At 44.6% G+C, this 18,223-nt stretch overlaps 1 protein-coding gene across 2 annotated transcripts in view; it reads left to right on the top strand.

Moving 5' to 3' along the window:
* The window catches only part of RPTOR (regulatory associated protein of MTOR complex 1), a 288,180-nt gene that overhangs the window by 219,419 nt on the left and 50,538 nt on the right, over positions 1-18,223 (top strand). For both annotated transcript variants that reach the window (XM_030533961.1, XM_030533960.1), the window contains exons 21-24: positions 3,283-3,401; positions 11,397-11,500; positions 12,698-12,881; positions 14,924-15,034. In XM_030533961.1, the coding sequence (XP_030389821.1) occupies positions 3,283-3,401; positions 11,397-11,500; positions 12,698-12,881; positions 14,924-15,034 (518 nt within the window). The remainder of the gene's footprint in view (positions 1-3,282; positions 3,402-11,396; positions 11,501-12,697; positions 12,882-14,923; positions 15,035-18,223) is intronic.

Here is an 18,223-nt window from a genome sequence, read left to right as displayed (position 1 = left end):
TTCAGTCTGAAATAGTTCAGCTGTATGTGTCAGTCCAAAACTTGTTTTTCACTTCAGGAAGAACATTCAAAAACAAATCAGAGCTGTTGTCTCCAATCGAAAATGCACAGGTGCTGAGGTTTTGGTCAATTTGTGGGGTATGGACTGCATCTCATTTTGGAGCTCCAGGTTTAGAATCACCGCAGTATTTAAAAGAGGCAAGAAACCTGATAAAGCCAAACCAAGGAAGGAGATTAAATAAAGACACTGATGTTTTAATTTGTGTGTGCTGCATAGATGTGCCCTTGCTGGACTCTGGTTGCAAGGTTGAAGATCTAAACCAATTGTGCTGCCCTGATGTTTGCTGTTAAATTGAATGAAGAGTTATGCACACCCGTACAAAACCAAAACAATCAGTGAAGAAAGGCAATTTCTTTTTGACGTTCATAGCTGAAAGGAATTGTTTTGTAAATCTGTACTGCAAGGTCTATTTAACCAGTGTTGAATCAGTCCAACTAATTACAGAGCTGTCATTTTAAATCAACTCTCCCCACTTTCCTAGTGCTTTGTCTGTGTCTTGTGGATTTTTTTTATTGTAGTCCATTATGTGAATTGAAACCACTGTTCCCTCCTGCTGTCCGTATCTCCTTTCATCATCACACTGACTCAGGTGGTTCAGGTTTAACAAGAAGCTGTCAGATGCGTCATTCAGCTGAATCCATTCGATGAGCAACACTTTTGTTAGGAAAAAAATAATAATAGTGTAGTGAGGGAAGGGAACATACCTCCAAGCACTAACTCTGAGTCTAAAAAGCCTTTATAGAAATTCCCTCTGTTCTTTTCGGAAGCTGTAGAGCGAATGAGGAATTGCACTGGTGAAGTCCTCCTCCTGCCCCCCGCCCCAAAGCCTGGATATTTAAAAAATGTCTTGGGGGTTTTCTTCCTGCTTGTGTCATGAGTGAGGACGTTATCAGAGGGGCTGGAAATACTGAAAACTAGATTCCCTCCTGCTCCCACATTCCTCCCCCCTCACCCTCTGTCTTGCTCTTTCTTTAAAAGAAACCAAACCCTTTAGATTCCCAGCAGCCCTTATGTCACTTCCAGTACAGACCCAAACGCATTGGAGGCAGAAAGCTGAGCAGGCTCCAGGGAGCCTTTGCAGCAGTGGTACCTGGCTGGCTGCGTCAGTGAATGGTACACATTTCCCCCAGGCTTTTATCACCTTGTCTGTCTTGTTTGAGTTGTTTTCAAGGTGAATTTGGTGCTTGTGAAAACTCAGTCTAACAGTGGCCTGTAGCCTGGCAAACACAGATAAGCACTTTGCCATCTTCTTCTGATTATTTTCAGGACTGCAGGCCTGGCCTTCTCCAGAGCAGAGACTTGCTTTGTTTTCTGATGATTTTTCTTTATTTTAAATATGATTAAACAACTTCTAAGGGTAGGGATACATTTTTGCCTTATGGCCAAAGCCAGAATTTGAACCTAGATGTGCAGAAATGGAAGACATGGTACATTCTTCCCTGTCACCAAGCAGAGCCACCTAGCCCTTGTTCCCCTAAACTTACACCCAGTGTATCAGTGTGTTGCCTGGTTTTGAACACTTTTGGTTATGGCCTCTGCAAACATAGAGGCAAAATGGAACGTGAACCTTTTTGTAGTCTGGCTCATCTTGCACCTGCCATTACATCATTAAGAGCAAATTTAACATTGTTGCATCTTTGTGTAGCCCCAAATTGTTTCCAGGATCGATGACAATCCTGTGTGAACCCTATGTCTTGGAGGAGTGAGGAAAGCTTGTGACAGTTTAATATACTGATAGCCCACAGTCCCACTGGCCAGCACGTTACTGTTCAAAAGGTGTTGTCAACAGTGTAGAGCCGAGAGATCTGCATACACAGCTCTTGGTAGTGTTAATAGTCATCACTCTGCTAAATCCCTTGGGCTCTGGTGGGATGAGAGGCACTTTAATTTGCAGGTTGTATGAGGCAATGGAAGTTACTCGCTGCCTTGCAGTTTGCAGAATGCCCTGTCACATCATGGTGAATTTTTCTGGCAAAAGGAAGATTCCCTTGTGTAACCTAGAGAAGCATATGGAAAAGAGTGTTGTCTGTGCACCGCTCAAGCTTGTAACTGCGTTCGGCTTCCATTGTGGGCCTGAGTTCAAAACTGAACTGTCAGCTTCTATTTTTTCTTGGCCTGAGTGTCAGGAAGAGAAGCTCTCTAAGGAGAATGCTAGCTTGTCAACCAAGGGACTGCATCTTCCTAACGTAAAGCTTTATATTTAGATGCCCCGGGAAGCGCATGGGGAAATGAGACAGCTTTCGACACCATTTACAATTCACTGTGACTCATTTGAAAATCCTATTTTAGTTCCCTTTCGTCACTACAGCACCTACCTTATACCTCTCAAATGGCTCTGCTCCCAAGATCGGTGTTATAACCATAGTACATGGCAAATGGTGTAGGAGGTGTAAAAGAAATTGCTAATGTACCTAAAACCAGTCAAATAAAATGTTCACCGGAGTCTTCTTAGTCTTACAAACTCTTATTTATTTGATGTGTAAGGTATGTTTATCGCTCCCTCCCAGTGCATGTAGTTTGAAGGATTAACTCAACCTTCCACCCTGTAAAATGAATCATAGGACTGGAAGGGACCTTGAGAGGTCATCTAGTTCAGTCCCCTGCACTCATGGCAGGACTAAGTATTATCTAGACCATCCCTGACAAGTGTTTGTCTAACCTGCTCTTAAAAATCCCCAATGATGGACATTCCACAACCTCCCTAGGCAATTTATGCCAGTGCTTAACCACTTTGACAGTTAGGAAGTTAATAAAGAACCCTGATACCTTCTTATTAGCATTTAGATGTTAAATACACCTGTGGGATGTATAAAGTCCTGAATGTACCAGCTGCATAGCTAACCTTTAATAGGGCAAAAGGATTTTAATAAATGCATCTGTTCAGAGAGACTCCAGACTTCTTACCCATTGAGTAGACTTAGGACAAGATGGTCAAGTGACTTTCTCCTGGGGACTAGAAATTAAGTATTTTGGATGCTAATTCCGGGCAGATATTCTGTCTGTCTGTGTGTCTGTACCCTTGCAGACTGCCCAAAGGGATCACACTATGAGAATTTTCTTCTATTTCTTGGACTGTGTTTGAGTGCTTATCTTGATCTTCTCTAACTGCTATTGTAAAGTCCAAGAGCAGCTCATATCTTGGGAGGAAATTAGTCCACATCAGAGGCCTGGGAGTGACTGCAGTTCTGATTTTTGTGTGCTCTCCATGTTTTTCTGTCCTAGGAGTTTCTTTCAATAGTGTTTACACCCAAATTTGGAGAGTCCTTCTACATCTGGCTGCTGACCCCTACCCTGATGTCTCAGATGTGGCCATGAAAGTACTCAACAGCATTGCCTACAAGGTATGACTGCCAGTCTTCATGTATCTCTAAGCTCTTATGTTTTGAGGGGGTTTTTCATACTCAGGCAAAGTGTAGGTAGACTGAATCTGCATATGCCCAGTTGGAAGGTTATGGGAAGTGATCGTAGCTCAGTCTGAGCCAGGACAGTACTGGTAGAGAAGGAACTTTAACATTCCAAAACTAAAACACTCAGACAAACTCTGAGCCAAATAAAAAAGACTATTTGGGGAGGAGGCTGGAATTTTTTCAGAGATTCCATTATTCGCTCGGGGCCTTAAAAACTGAGTTTTGCTTACTTCCCTAGCAAGTAGATCAATCCCTGGGTGATGTCGTACAGCTACTTCAGTAAATTATCCCTTTGCAAACTAATCTAGATTATGCAAGTGAGACTGGCCTGCAGACTGAAGCCACAACGGCTCTCCAACCCAGGTGAACTAGTACATGTGAGTCTGCATGCAGACACCCTTCCTACTCCTCACCTCTTCAATACTGGCCTTAATCACCATGCTCATCACATTTCATCCTGTGAGGATGATGAGAAATCCCTGGAGACTGTGGGCACTGGTACTCCTGAATTGCCAGCATAGGGAGCTGTAATAGCAACCCTCACCTTCCACCAGAAACCAAGCACCTGGCCACTTCAGTACTTCTAATCACCAACAGCCCCCACTGGATTTTGCTGGAATGCCATTTAGACACACTCCTCCCCCCACATCGGGATTCCACCTTCATGGTTGCTCCAACATTAAGACCATGAGCCATTTGAAAGCAAGATGGTGTCTTTTACTGATTTCTGACTGAGCTCCTGGGTTAGCATGGCTGTAAGAGATGTCAGCAGCAGCATCCACCATTCAGTGTTAGAGACCTCCTGCTTTAAATCCATTTTTCCCTTAAGAGGATAATTCTTAATTTAAATCCTTCGTTACTTGTTTTGAATACACACATGGGTCAGCCTGCAGACTTCAAGTCTGCGTGCTGTGATTGTTTGGATATTGAATAACTTCACCTATTAGGTAGTGAACTGAGATCTTCCGTTCGTGACTTAGGTACCAGATAAATCTGTGCATCAGATTGGCAAATCTCAAATTCAGAGCTGTGATAAGGGGGCGAAGTTAAAGCTTTCAGACTCCCCTTTCTGGACCACATCATGGTAATTATTAGACTCTTTGCAAAATAAAGCTCTGGTTCTAAAATTATAGGACTGGCGTGGGCATACTGAAAATCTAGGTTCTCCTTTTCCTGTCTTCCCTATTTTTCTTTCTTACTTACTCTCTTGCTATAAAAAGAGCTCCATGAGCATTACCAAAGAGGTGGTTGTGTCCTCTAAATATCTTCACTAGCACAGTACAATGCTGCTTAGCCAGCAGGAGCCATGCAATTTTGAACATTATGGTGTCAGGGTGGGCAATGAATTTTGTGCCAGGACTGGTAAATTTTCATGGTAATTTTTTAAGGCTCTGTCAAGTGCCACAGGGCTTAGGTCCAAGTTCCTGTTTCTCTGGAGGCCACAATCAATTCTGTATTTTGGGGGTTGCTGTCCTGGTTTGCTGACTGGTCTCCTATCTTCTGTCTGGCAATATGCCTAGGACCCCAAATCCCAGGCATCTTCCAAGGATAGGAAGCTGCAGTAAGGGCCAAAGGCAACTGCTAAAACCTTCTCACAATCATGAGAGCAGCCCAAGTTTCACTGCGCATCAGTGTGCACAGCTGATTGAGAAGTGGAGAGCTGCTGCTCAGGAGGGAGGGCGAAGGAAGGTGGGGAGTCACAGGATTGTGGAATGGAATGGCTGTCCACTGAGGATTTCGGCAGCTTGAGCGCACAGACCTCTTACATCTCATGGTCCACTTCCCAGGCGACTGCTATATGGCCCTTGTGCTTTCTCAGAGGCAGTGATGTTTCAGATGGTTTTACACCCTAAATAATTGAAGCATTTGTCTTTGCAAGGATTTTTCACCTGCAGATACTTGACCTTTTGCCAAGTTTCTCTCTCCCCTCCCTTAGCCATAAGGTTGAGGAAGTGCCAGTGTATGTAATTTGTCCAGGCACAGATGGCAGTGCTTCAGGCAGCCATGTGGATCGAGGGAGTTTAGTTCTTAGTGCCTCATGATACTGTGGGTCTCCTTCCACTCCCACTTCTCTCAGTGCAAAATGGTTTTTCTGGTTCCTAAAAAGGAACTTAGCATATAGGGTCTTATTAAAAACCCATCTAAATGGAGAGCCAAGGCTGCAAATACCTGGTCAGATCTGGCCCTAACTCATTTAATTATGCCCATAAATCCCACCATGAGGGCTCCTGCCAGGATTTACAGCCTTAACTTCACAGGTCCCCACTCTTGTGAGCTGAGGCAGATCCTGGAGGCCCTGAAGTTATTTAAATGGAGTTCTTGCCATTGAATTTTCATTTTAGCTTAATCTTGAGTTTGTACCATTTAAGTTTTTTAATGTATTTTCTTAAACACCCAGCAGTGGCTAGAGGTGAGCTGGATAATAGCTAGTGAACTCACTGTGCCCTTGAAAATGTCTTGACATTCAGCTCAGAGAAGATTGTCTGGAGAATCCCGACCACCACCACCACAGGCACACGCTTTCTCTCTTCTCTTCCATGGAGGCACAGCAGTCCTGGGAGTTTAGGCTTATTTGTCAGAAGCCTTAATGTGCTGATCAGAGCTTTGGATGAGCAAAAATGGGCTCCTTTTGAATACTGGATTGCCACAGGTCCATTGTTTCTCTTGAGCTGGACTGTACAGGACAGATGCTAGACACTCATTTCACTGTTGGAAGGCACGTACCTAGCACTGCGATGGGCATGGGATATGAATCTGCAGAGAACAGAATACTGTACAGTATTCTGGAGATGTAGGGAGGCATAGTCCATTGAGTGAATGTGAGAGTCACGGGCATGTTAAAGCCACACTCGAAGTCTCAGACTAGGATACTGCCATTACAGTATTTTAAATCAGAATAATTTTGCTAAATTTGATTTTTAAAAAGCATTGAAATACACACTGTTGTTTCTGGGGCTGATTAAGCATTGCTAGTACTCATGTTGGGTTGGTTTTAGCCTAGCAATTGAATTTAAAAAATAAATTGGAATTAAAGAACTTTCCTTCCAAACTCCACCTCAGAAAACCCCAAACTTGTTTTCTGGTGTGTCTGTTGAGTTGAAAGAATGAGAGCCCAGTGACTGATGCTGGCCCTTGAAGACTCTGATCATGATTAATTAATGAAACTCCTTCCCAGGTTGCTTCATCCAGCGATTTTCAGTGGAAGGCCGGAGGCTCACTCACCTTGATAGTTACTCCTGTGTAACATGCCCTCCTTGTCAGGCACTTCCATGCATAAACAAGCAGTTTTCCCTCTTTAGCTGATATTGTTATTCAATGTTACCATCCCTCCCCACTTCCCCCCCCCAAAAAAAAAGGATGTGATGTGAATACTACAAGAACAAACCTCCAAAAGAGGGGGTAGGAGAGCAGTTGCCTCAAGTTGGTTATTTCAAGCTGTATTTTTGTATCACTAAACCATGGGTCTGAAATTGGAGGACTTGATCTCTATTTTAGCATAGAGGGATTTCTGTTCCCCTTTAAGAAAAGGGAGGGTCCTTTGTGTAACTCATTTCACTGCATATCCCTGCTGTGTACGGCTTGGTCTGACTTCAGCTTCTCTTGACAGCCAAGCTGACCTGAGCCACTTGTGATGAGGGAAACCTTCCTGCAAAATTCTTCAAACCATGGACCTTTTGTCACTAAATTAGTTAATTATGGACTATATATAGTTAGTTATCTTCTACTCTCCCTCCACTCTCATCATGTGACCTTCTCCCTGCCCCAGATAATGGCCTAAGTGCCAGAAGGTTTTATTTGCACTGCAGAGAAGGCAGTGATGTTAGAGCATCTGTGTCTAATGGAGAAGGGAGGTAGCATGGGAAAGCAGCTGTTTCAGACCATGTCGGTAGGCTAGCTCAGTACCAGGCCTGGTTACTAAGAGCCCATAGTGCCTGCTTTCTTGGCAGCAGCTGCTCATGTGTTTGGCTAGCATGTGGCTGTACTGTATTGTATCGGAATCGTGACCACTCATGAAACCTTTGGAGCCAGATCTGTGACACTCAAGAGGGATTGATTCTCCTAAAAGCAATTGACATTGTGAATTTTCTGCTAGGTCATCTCAGGGGAAGGGAGGAAAGAAGAAAGCTGAGACTACCTAAAGATCCTCTGGCTCCCTCAAAGAAGAGTGGCAGGACAGAGGCAGTATGTGTCTCAAGCACGAGAGCCTCAGTTTTGGGTCCACAGTGAATTGTGTGTGTAAAGTGCAAAGGCAGATAGTGTTGCTCCCACTGGTTGCGAGATCTGCCTTTTATGCTCACTGACTGCGTGGGTCACAGCAAACCATGCACACAGCTCTTTCTGTTCACCTGCCTATATTTCTGTGACTTCCCTGATCTTTGCATGGTTAGCATACTTTCTACTGGATAAAAACCCCTGCAGTTGGTAGGTTCTGTTATCCAGGACTGGTTCTTTTGCCCCACTGTACAGTGCAGAATCTCCAGGTATTTCAAGAGGCGATAAAAGTCAGTTTGGCCTTGTGACTTTTCGGGGATAGCATGAACTGCTGCACTTAGTTCCAGCAGGTTTTTGATGGCGTAGTGGCTCTTCTGTCCCTTAAAAGCACTTCTAGCATGCAAGAGCCAGGTGTGTTAAAAAGGAGGAGCAGGAGGGGTCTGAGTTTTGGGGTTTTAAGCAAACTGAAGATTTTTCCTTTTTTTAGACGGGGAGTGATTGTCCTGGGCTGGCAGCATGCTCAGGCTAGGGAAGGGGAGACAGCTGCTATTGATTTCCTCATTGTCCATTTCTGGCTGGCACTCGAAGCTACAGCCAGCCTTCCTTAGCTGGATAGAAAGTCATTTCTCTTGCAGAACTGTCCCGTTCTGAACTGTTTTTTGAACACTGTTAACCAGTGACCCTTTTTGGTCCAGGGGTGGCTACACTTCAGTGGTGGATGAAGTGACCTGTATATATCCCTTACCTTCCTCACAGCAGTGTTGTAAGGCTACATGTTTGTAAGGTGCTTTGAGATCCTCTGGTGAAATTTTGTACATGAGAACATAAGAACGGCCACACTGAGTCAGACCAATGGTCCATCTAGCCCAGTATCCTGTCTTCCGGGAGTGACCAATGCCACATGCTTCAAAGGCATTTAACAGAGCAGGGCAATTGTCACGTGATCCCCCTTGTCGTCAAGTCCTAGCATGTGGCAGTCAGAGGTTTAGGGATACTCAGAGCACAGGGTTGCCTCCCTGACCATCTTGGGCAATAGCCGTTGGTGGACCTGTCCTCCATGAACTTATCTAATTTTTTTAATCCAGTTATAGTTTTGGCCTTCGCCACATCCTCTGGCAACAAGTTTCACAGGTTGACTGGGTGTTGTGTAAAGAAGTACTTCTTTATATTTGTTTTTAGTCTGCTGCCTATTAATTTCTTTGGGTGAACATAAGAACGATCAGACCAAAGGTCCATCTAGCCCAGTGTTCTGTCTTCCAACAGTGGCCAGTGCCAGGTGCCCCAGAGGGAATGAACAGAACAGGTGATCATCAAGTGATCCATCCCCTGTCGCCCATTCCCAGCTTCTGGCAAACAGAGGCCAGGGACACCATCCCTGCCCATCCAGGCTTGTAGCCACTGATGGACCTATCCAGGATGACCCCTGGTTCTTGTGTTATGTGAAGGGGTAAATAACACTTTTTTATTCACTTTTGCCACAGCAATGCTGATTTTATAGACCTCTATTATATCTCCTCTTAGTCTTCCCTTTTCCAAGCTGAATAATCTCAGTCTTTTTAATAGCTCCTTATATGGAAATTGTTCATACCTGTAATCATTTTCGTTGCTTTTCTCTGTACCTTTTCCATTTCTGATGTATCCTTTTTTTTTTATGGGTAACCAGAACTGCATGCAGTATTCAAGGTGCCAGGGATTTATAAAGGGCATTTTTATGGTCTTACTATCTCTCTTTCCTAATGGTTCCTAATGTTCTGTTTGCTTTTTTGATTGCCACTGCACACTGAACAGATATTTTCAGAGAGCTATCCGCAATGACCCCAAGATTTCTTCCTTGAGTTTTAACAGCTAGTTTAGACCTCATCATTTTGTATGCATAACTGGGATTATGTTTTCCAATGTGCGTTACTTTGCACTTATCAACGTTGAATTTCATCTGCCTTTTTTTCTGCCCAGTCACCCAGTTTAGTGAAATCCCTTTGTAACTGTTTGCAGTCAGCTTTGGACTTAACTATCTGGAGTAATTTGTATCTTCTGCAAACTTTGCCCCTCACTGTTTGCACCTTTTTACCAGATCATTTACAGATTTGTTCAACAGCATTGGTCCCAATACAGATCCCTGGGGAAGAACGCTGTTTATCTTTCTCCATTCTGAAAATTGACTATTTATTCCTATCCTTTGTTTCCTGTCTTTTAACCAGTTACTGATCCGAGAGGACCTTCCCTCTTTTCCCATGACTGCTTAGTTTGCTTAAGAGCCTTTTGTGAGGGACCTTGTCAAAGGTTTTCTGAAAGTCCAAGTACACTGTATCCACTGGATCACCCTTGTCCACATGTTTGACCCTGTCAAAGAATTCCGATAGATTGGTGTGGCATGATTTCCCTGCACAAAAGCCATGTTGACTTTCCACAACAAATTGTGTTCATCTCTGTGTCTGATAATTCTGTTCTTTCCTGAGTTTTAACCAATTTGCCTGGTACTGAAATTAGCTTATTGGCCAGTAATTGCCGGGATCACCTCTGGAGCTTTTTTAAAAAATTGGCATCACATTAACTATCCTCAAATCATCTGTTACAGAAGCTGATTTAAATGACAAGTTACATACCCCAGTTAATAGGTCTGCAGTTTCATATATGAGTTCCTTCCGAACTCTTGGGTGAATACCATCGAGTCCTGGTGACTTTTTATAGTTTAATTTATCAGTTTGTTCCAAAACTACCTCTATTGACTTCTCAATCTGAGACTGTTCCTCAGATTTGTCACCTAAAATGAATGGCTCCGGTGTGGGAATCTCCTTCACATCCTCTGCAATGAAGACAGATGGAAACAATTCATACAGCTTCTCCGCCATTGCGTTGTCTTCCTTGAGTGCACCTTTAGCATCTTGATTGTCCAGGAACCCCACTGATTGTTTAGAAGCCTTCCTGCTTCTGATGTACTTTAAATATTTTTGCTGTTAATTTGAGTCTTTTGCTAGTTGCTCCTCAAATTCTTTCTCAGACTGTCTAATTATACTTTTACCCTTGATTTGCCAGAGTTTATGCCTCTTTCTGTTTTCTTGAAGAAGATTTGACTTCCAGTATTTTTGCTTGTAGCCAGTTCTTTTACTCTGTTTAGCCATGGTGGCCTTTTTTGGTCCCCTTACTGCTCAAGGTGTAGAAGCATAATAATATTGAACAGGACCTGGAAGTGGGCGAGGAAAGAATATAGGAGGAATCTTTGGGTAGCAGCTGTACTTACAGTGAAAGCTCTTACAGGAATGTGAAATCTGGATTGGAACTTTTGCTTGAAGGAGGGTAAATTTTGAGTATGATAGGAAATCCAGCACGTCTTTCCTGAGATGAGAGAGAGAGAAATCTTCTTGCTGCAGGGTAACCCCTGAGTTTGCTACTTTCCCATTGGCAGCTTTTTACAAATGCTAGTGCAGATCTTCGATGGTAATTTAATTATGAGAAGGGATTACATGTCATTTAAAAGCCTTTCCCAGTAAGTATCAGAAGGACCTTTTCGGATACATGTTTCCTGACTGACCAAGTGATTTAATAATCTAATAGTGATTGGATGGGAACTGTTCAGGAGCCATTAATATATGTTTTCAAACTCCACTTTGTTAAAAGTTTAACCATATTTAACCGGAGACATGAGATTTTATTAGAGAATAAATAACTGCTGTTGATGTTTGCACCCTCTGAGTTGTGGAATATTTTGATGTTTCCTAGGCAACAGTAAATGCCCGCCCCCAGCGCATCCTCGACAGCTCCTCCCTCACGCAGTCTGCCCCAGCCAGCCCTACCAACAAGGGCATGCACATCCACCAAGTGGGGTAAGTAGCCTCCTAAATGTTGTTACCTTGCTAGTTACAGCTGAGTGGATTTGGGCACTCGTTCCCCACCACAAGCCATTCAGCCAGCCCAGTTAACTGAGACACAGATGGGAAACTTGCAGAACTCTCAGCAGCTGTCTGTCTGCTCTTCCTCTAAACATTGGTAAAGAAGGAATCCCTGTAAGAAGCTGGGGATTTTCCTCTGGCATCCTCATCAGGATGAGGAACAGCCTGGCACGCTGACTGCAGGTAAGTGAGAGAGCAGGACAAATACTCATACTCTCATCCCTCATTGGTGTAATCTGAGGTAGATGGGACCTACATTTCCCTATAGAACTGATCTGTCTGCTCTCCACTTTGAAATGGTGAGGATCAACAGCAGAGGCTGTGTCTAAAGTGATCCAGGGCAAGAATGACATAGGCAAGTGGGCTTTCGAAATGAGCTTCTGTTGTGGTTATTCCCAACTCCAGCCTCTCTCCCAGTGGAAAACAACAACTGACCATTTGGACTTCGCACCCTTGCAAACGTCATGCCAGAAAACCTCAGAGCGGAAAGAGGACACAAACACGTAAAGATTCTGTAGCCATGTGTTTGTTAGCGCCATGGAACAGGGAGAACATCAGGTTATCTCTGCCTTATACTCTGCAGCGTTGTCATGAGCTGACATGATCCCTGAACTCCTTGATGAGCTAGAATCACTGTTAACATGTCTTGGGTAAGACGCCATACCTATGTTCATATGAATCATTGTGATCATGGCAACCTCAGTGTTCCCCGGTGAGCATAGCTGTTTAAATCTCTAGACCTGAATTTAGGTTTGGCACAGCAGCCAAGACTCATTTTATTTTGGAGGGAGATGGCATGAAGTATAAAGCCTAAAAAACAAAAGAACAAACCTGTACCTTTTTAAAATTAAAAAAAATTGCAAGGAAGGATGCAGAGGTGGCACAGTTAATGATTTTGAGGGCATGCCCTTCTCCAGCACCCAGGTTTATACTCTAACTTTAGTCTTCTCCCGATAGATGGATTTTCCACCTTCCTTACTTTGTAGGAAACTGGTCCTTTCTCAGGGGTGGAAGCCATTATTTGGTTGTATTCTACCCCGGAAAAGTCTGAATTTCAGTGGATGTTCATCAGCTTGGTCAGAAAGTGAGGGTGAGTCCTGTGTTCATCCTTGTGTTCTTTCCCAATACTAGAGGGTCCCCTCCAACTACCAGCACAAGCATCTCCAGCCTGACAAACGACGTGACAAAACCACCAGTCAGCCGGGACCTCCCATCTGTAAGACCTTCAAATGTAGGCAGTCTTGGGGTCCAGTACACCCCCCACTCCCACCAGTTCCCCAGGACGAGGAAAATGTTTGACAAAGGGCCAGATCAGGTAAAATGGATCTTTCTACTAGCCATGACCCCTCTATCTTGTGTACTTTTTGTCGCATGTCCTGTTCTTTGCTCTCCTACTTTCTAAATATCCTCCTTTGCTTTTTGCAGCTGCCACTGACTCCAGTTTAGTTTCCTCTAATCCTGCCAACATCAATAAAGTAAAAAATGAAATTGATTATTGTTCTTCGTCTCCAGGATAAATGTCACTTTGTGGCTCTTGTTGTGACATTACTAGCTGCTGCTTCAGAGAAGTGTTTAACTGGAAAAGGTTATTTATTGTCCTGTAAACATTCAGTTACTTTACATAAATTGAGGCTGCTACCTCACCTTAATGAACAAAGTTTCAGAGAAATTCTCAGAGGCCAGGAGTCAGTCGCTCTCCTTTACTGCAGGAGAGAATATCAGATCCTTTCAACAAGCACCTTTAGTGTTGACGGGCCCCACAGGAGCAGCCCTTGTCACACAGTTGTAGGTCATGGTGCACTCATCTTTATAATCCCTCTACTCCTGTAAGAATATGCATGTGTTCTACATCAAGTCCATCCAGATAGAAAGAACAACAGTCCATACTGTCTGCAGTGGAGAAGCACACAGGTCAGAAGCATCTAGTGTTTTCATTGTTCAGTGCCAAAAGGGTTCATTGGGTTGATGCTCGAACAATACTTGGTCCTTATTTAGCACTTTTCAATGCGAGCAGGTGTAATTATCCCTACTTCACTAACGGAGAACCCGACACACACAGGTGGTGACTTGTTCTGCATCAGTGGCAGGAGCAGGGAATGCAGCCCATGGGAACCCAGTGGAACTCCTGCCCCATCCCAGGTCCATTTGACCAGAGCTGCCACCTCTGGGAGAGGTTGCAGGAGTGTTTTAGTGTCTGACTGCAGAACGAAGCCCAATGAGTAAGAGCTGGGGTCAGTGAGGGATTTACATACTGCCAGGACTGGCTAGAGCCAGGCAGGTGCTGGGCATGTTTTCACACATCATTTCACAAAGCCAATTCATTTTACTCTAAACTTGGATCTCTAGCCCTTGGAGGCTCTTTCACAGAGGCTGCCAAACTGTACCACATGTGAGAAAAATGGGGGAAGCAGCTTCATTGGGGAAGGAGAAGAGCCCCACTCACTGGTGTGTGTAGAAAGTGTCACATGGTCAGACCTGGAGACTGAATTCCTCTCTGCACTGAATGCAACCCAGTCAGCAGCATTACAGCTTCCATGCCCTAGCAGGACCAACCACGTCAGGAAGGAAAGGGGAATTCAGCCTCCATGGTTTGTTCAGTCCTTGGCCTCTCTGCCAAGACTGCCAACTGTAATGATGCTCTCTGTGGTGTGGACAGCTGGCTACTAGGAATTGGAGTGGCCCCCAACAATTCACTTCCCATAAGCCACTGCACAGCAGTCCAATGGTAATGCCTTTGACACACTACCAGGCAGGAGGGACCAGATTCAAGTCAGCAGATTAGAGCTGAGACTCGCTGTATCCCATTACGAAGCCACCTCAGCCATCCAGTCCCAAAGACAGGCACATCTTTAATGAGCTGGATGAGGTTTGAGAGGGGCCTTTCCCTCCTTCTTCTATATGCCTTTTCACCCTTTGTATGCCTGTATGTATGCTGGCCCCTGTTCTGAGATTTGGGCCAATAGTTTTTTCTTGAATCATTTTCCCTATCCCCAATTGTGCCCTATGTTAGACTCCAGACAGGCCATGGAAAGGAGCCAGTGCTATTACTTCATACTTACAAAATAGCCGTGCCCAGAGGCCCTAATCATTACTGGAGCCCATGCTATGTCCTGTGTAGTGTCTCAGTGCTCTCCCTGAGGAGCTAACAGACGAGCTGTTCTTCCAAACTGTGGTGTGCACAATCTCGTATCTCGGCAGCGCCTTTCAGCATCTATCTGCTCAATTTCTCTACACGGTTGAAATCGGCCTGTGATATTAGTTGTGTGTGGGCTCTGGGAAGAGAGCCAGCACTTTGAATGCGGGGTGCACAGCATCATTAACAGAAAATGTTTACTTCTGTGTTCTCTTTCTGGGCAGACCACTGATGATGCAGATGATGCTGTTGGACACAAAATCTTCATTTCGGCCACCATGCAGACAGGATTTTGTGACTGGAGCGCAAAATATTTTGCTCAACCAGTCATGAAGGTAATATTCTCCTTCCATTCGTGTTTCTTGAATTATAGCCCTGGGATGCTGACCCCCTGGAAATGTGGGTGCAATGTGCTCTCCCTTCCCTTGTCATTCCTTTTCTGTTCATCCTATGGAATGAGAGCATTGCTCTCAGACCACCCTCCCTGCTTCTTTTTTGATCCACATAACCACCTTGCCTGTAAAATGTGGGCAGAGGAACAGAGAGACGATCAGAAGACGGAAGGATTTAGTGGAATGTTACCAGAGAAAGGGCCCCACAGTATGAAGTAAAAGCTATGCCAAGCCCATGTGAGTAGGAGTGCCGGTATGTTGGGAGGGTCTGCTTGTTGGTGCCACTGGTCCAGTCAGCTGAGCAGCATTGCCTTACTGTGAAGATTAAGCATGGCTGCAGCTTCCAAAGCATTGTATTATCCATCAATAACTGACATGCTGATGCTGTGACTTAATTGTTACGCATCGCACAGTGGCAGTTAGGTGCTCCAATTACATCCAGCACGAGAAGCACAAGTTACATACACAACTCAGAGTAACAAACAAAAATTCAGTCTCCCACTAAACCAAGTAACTCGGCCATGGACTAAATTCTGCAGCACTGATGCCCCAACAGTGAGGACAGATTCTAAAGCAGGGGAGGGAGGGCCCAGCCCCACGCCCAGCCCCTGGTCGTGGGGCTTTCAGCCAAAGGAGCTTGACAACAATGTCTCCTAGATTATGAGGGCTTGTTTCAAAGCAGCAGAGTCCATGTCATATGAAGTATTTTGTGTGTTTTTCCCATAACTTTCCTTACTAGTTACCTGAGATATTTGTGTTCAGAAGGGGGGTTTCTCCCTCCCCACTCATCGCCGCCTTCTTGCTTAATTCTATAGCAAAGTTATAATGCTGAATTGTCACATTGCGATCATTTCCATAACAGATACATGTCGTAAGCAGAGGAGTGACGTCGTTACGCTGGAGTTAACACTTCCCTAGCACTAGGTGTACCTTGCAAATGTTAACTGATCCTCACAAACATGCAGGATGAAAGTCCCTCTTTAAAAGCAAGTTTTGTTTTGTGTGGGCTTGTGACAACAAATGATCTTGCTCTGAGCCAGGCAGCACTGGGGTGTATTCAGGTTAACTTTCCTGGGAAAATGCTGGAGATTAATCATTCTTCCCTGCCAGCCCAGAGAACAAGAACAATGAAACAACTTGTTTGTTATAATAAATGTCACTCTTCTTTTGCTGTGTAATGAAGCCCCTGTATTCCAACAGCAAGGGCAAAGACAGGACTTTCTCCCACCTTTGCATTTAGATTTCTGGCTGTGCTGATGCTAAAACAAGCGGAGGAAATAGTTGAGAATGCTGCCTTAAATGAAGATTTAATCCCAGTGTCAGCAGAGCATGTCCTCCACTCCGAGTTAGATTTGACCCTGCTTACTTGAGTGCAGCTTGAGAGCTGTGACCTACTCAGAGGCATCTTGTAAAATCTCCTTTATCTCAGAAAAGGGGGATTGACAGCAACTAAGGATCTGAAATAGTTCCCAGGAAAAACTCCCACTGCCTTGGTTACTTAAAAGAAATTACAATTACAGCAAGGAAAGAGGGTGGCAGTGGAATATATTGTGATGATGAATCTCCTTTGAGATACACGGGCAGGAGACAGACAGACAGGACTTTGTGTGTGGGTAGGTGAGGGTGTGGGGACAGGGTGAGGAGTTGTGGCTGCAGAAGGGGCGATAAATTAGAAAGGTGGTTGGCAAGCCTCAAATTGTTTGCTTGGGAAAATCAGTATTTACTTAGTCCTTGAGTATGGAGGGGAAATGGCTAATGCTGTTCTCAGGGCAGATTAACATTGTGTTTCCAAAGACACGTCATGCGGGGGTTTGGATCTGACAGTACATGGGGAAAGAAATGTGTGCTGCCAGGACTGCCAATGCGTGGATTCTGGGGAATTCCTGGAACACAAGGTTGCAGATGTTTGTGGGAGAGGAAGGACATGGGAAGTGCTGAATACAGACTGATTCAGGCACAAAGAGGTAGCCTGTGTTGGCATCATGTTTTGCCCAATCTGTGGCATCTAAGTACTAACTTTGAAGAGGTTGTGATTTACCAGACCCTGTGGTAATTCACTTGCGTGGAAATGATCTGCCCCTTATCCCTGCTGTACACCTCAGACAATGTATGAGAGCAGATTTGGACAATATCAGAGACTTGTGTCCAGAGGCTGTTATAGTTTTCTCTTATTTGACCGAGCATCTGAATAATTGCCACAGCGACAATATGAAAGCTATTAATATGTGTCGAAAGAACATTAATTGGGAGAGGGGAGTGTTCATGGCTGACCAGAAAATGTGTGCGGGATGGCATAGAAACATTTTGAGCTCTGACACCTCTACATCTGTTGGTAGGGCCCTACAGAATTCACAGCGAGGAAAAATGTCACGGACCATGAAATCTGGTCTTTTGTGTGCTTTTACCCTATACCGTACCCTATATATACTCATGGGGGAGACCAGTGTTTCTCAGATTGGGGGTCCTGACCCAAAAGAGTTGCAGTGGGGTTGCAAGGTTATTTTAGTTGGGTGTCACAGTATTGCCACCCTTATTTCTACGCTGTTGCCTTCAGAGCTGGGTGGCCAGAGAGTGGTGGCTTCTGACTGAGGGCCCAGCTCCACAGGCTGCAGCGCAGAAGTAAGGGTGGCAATACTATACCATGCCATCCTTACTTCTGCACCGCTGCTGCTGGCAGTGGCTCTGCCTTCAGAGCTGGGCTTCTGGCCAGCAGCCACCACTCTCCAGCTGCCCAGCCCAGTTCAGAGGCAGCACCGCTGCCAGCAGCAGCGCAGAAATAAGGGTAGCAGTACCACAACTCCTCCTTACAATAACCTTGCGGACCCCCTCCCCCACAACTCCTCTTTGGGTCCGGACTCCTACAATTACAACACTGTGAAATTTCAGGTTGAAATAGCTGAAATCATGACATTTACGATTTTTTTAATCCTATAACCATGAAATTGACCAAAATGGACTGTGAATTTGGTTGAGCCCTATCTATTGGTTAGGTCTCAGAGGATCTTTCAAGCATTAAGCTGTCAGTATTTTGGAGCAGAAACCTTGTCTGTGATTTCTCTCACCAGCCTGACACAAACTCCAGCCTCCAGCCATTGTGGAACATAACCAGGAACACCATTCCACTGTAACATA

This window comes from Gopherus evgoodei, chromosome 15, assembly GCF_007399415.2.
Source record: "Gopherus evgoodei ecotype Sinaloan lineage chromosome 15, rGopEvg1_v1.p, whole genome shotgun sequence".
Classification (NCBI taxonomy): Eukaryota; Metazoa; Chordata; order Testudines; family Testudinidae; genus Gopherus; species Gopherus evgoodei.
This window is presented reverse-complemented; position numbering and strand designations above follow the sequence as displayed.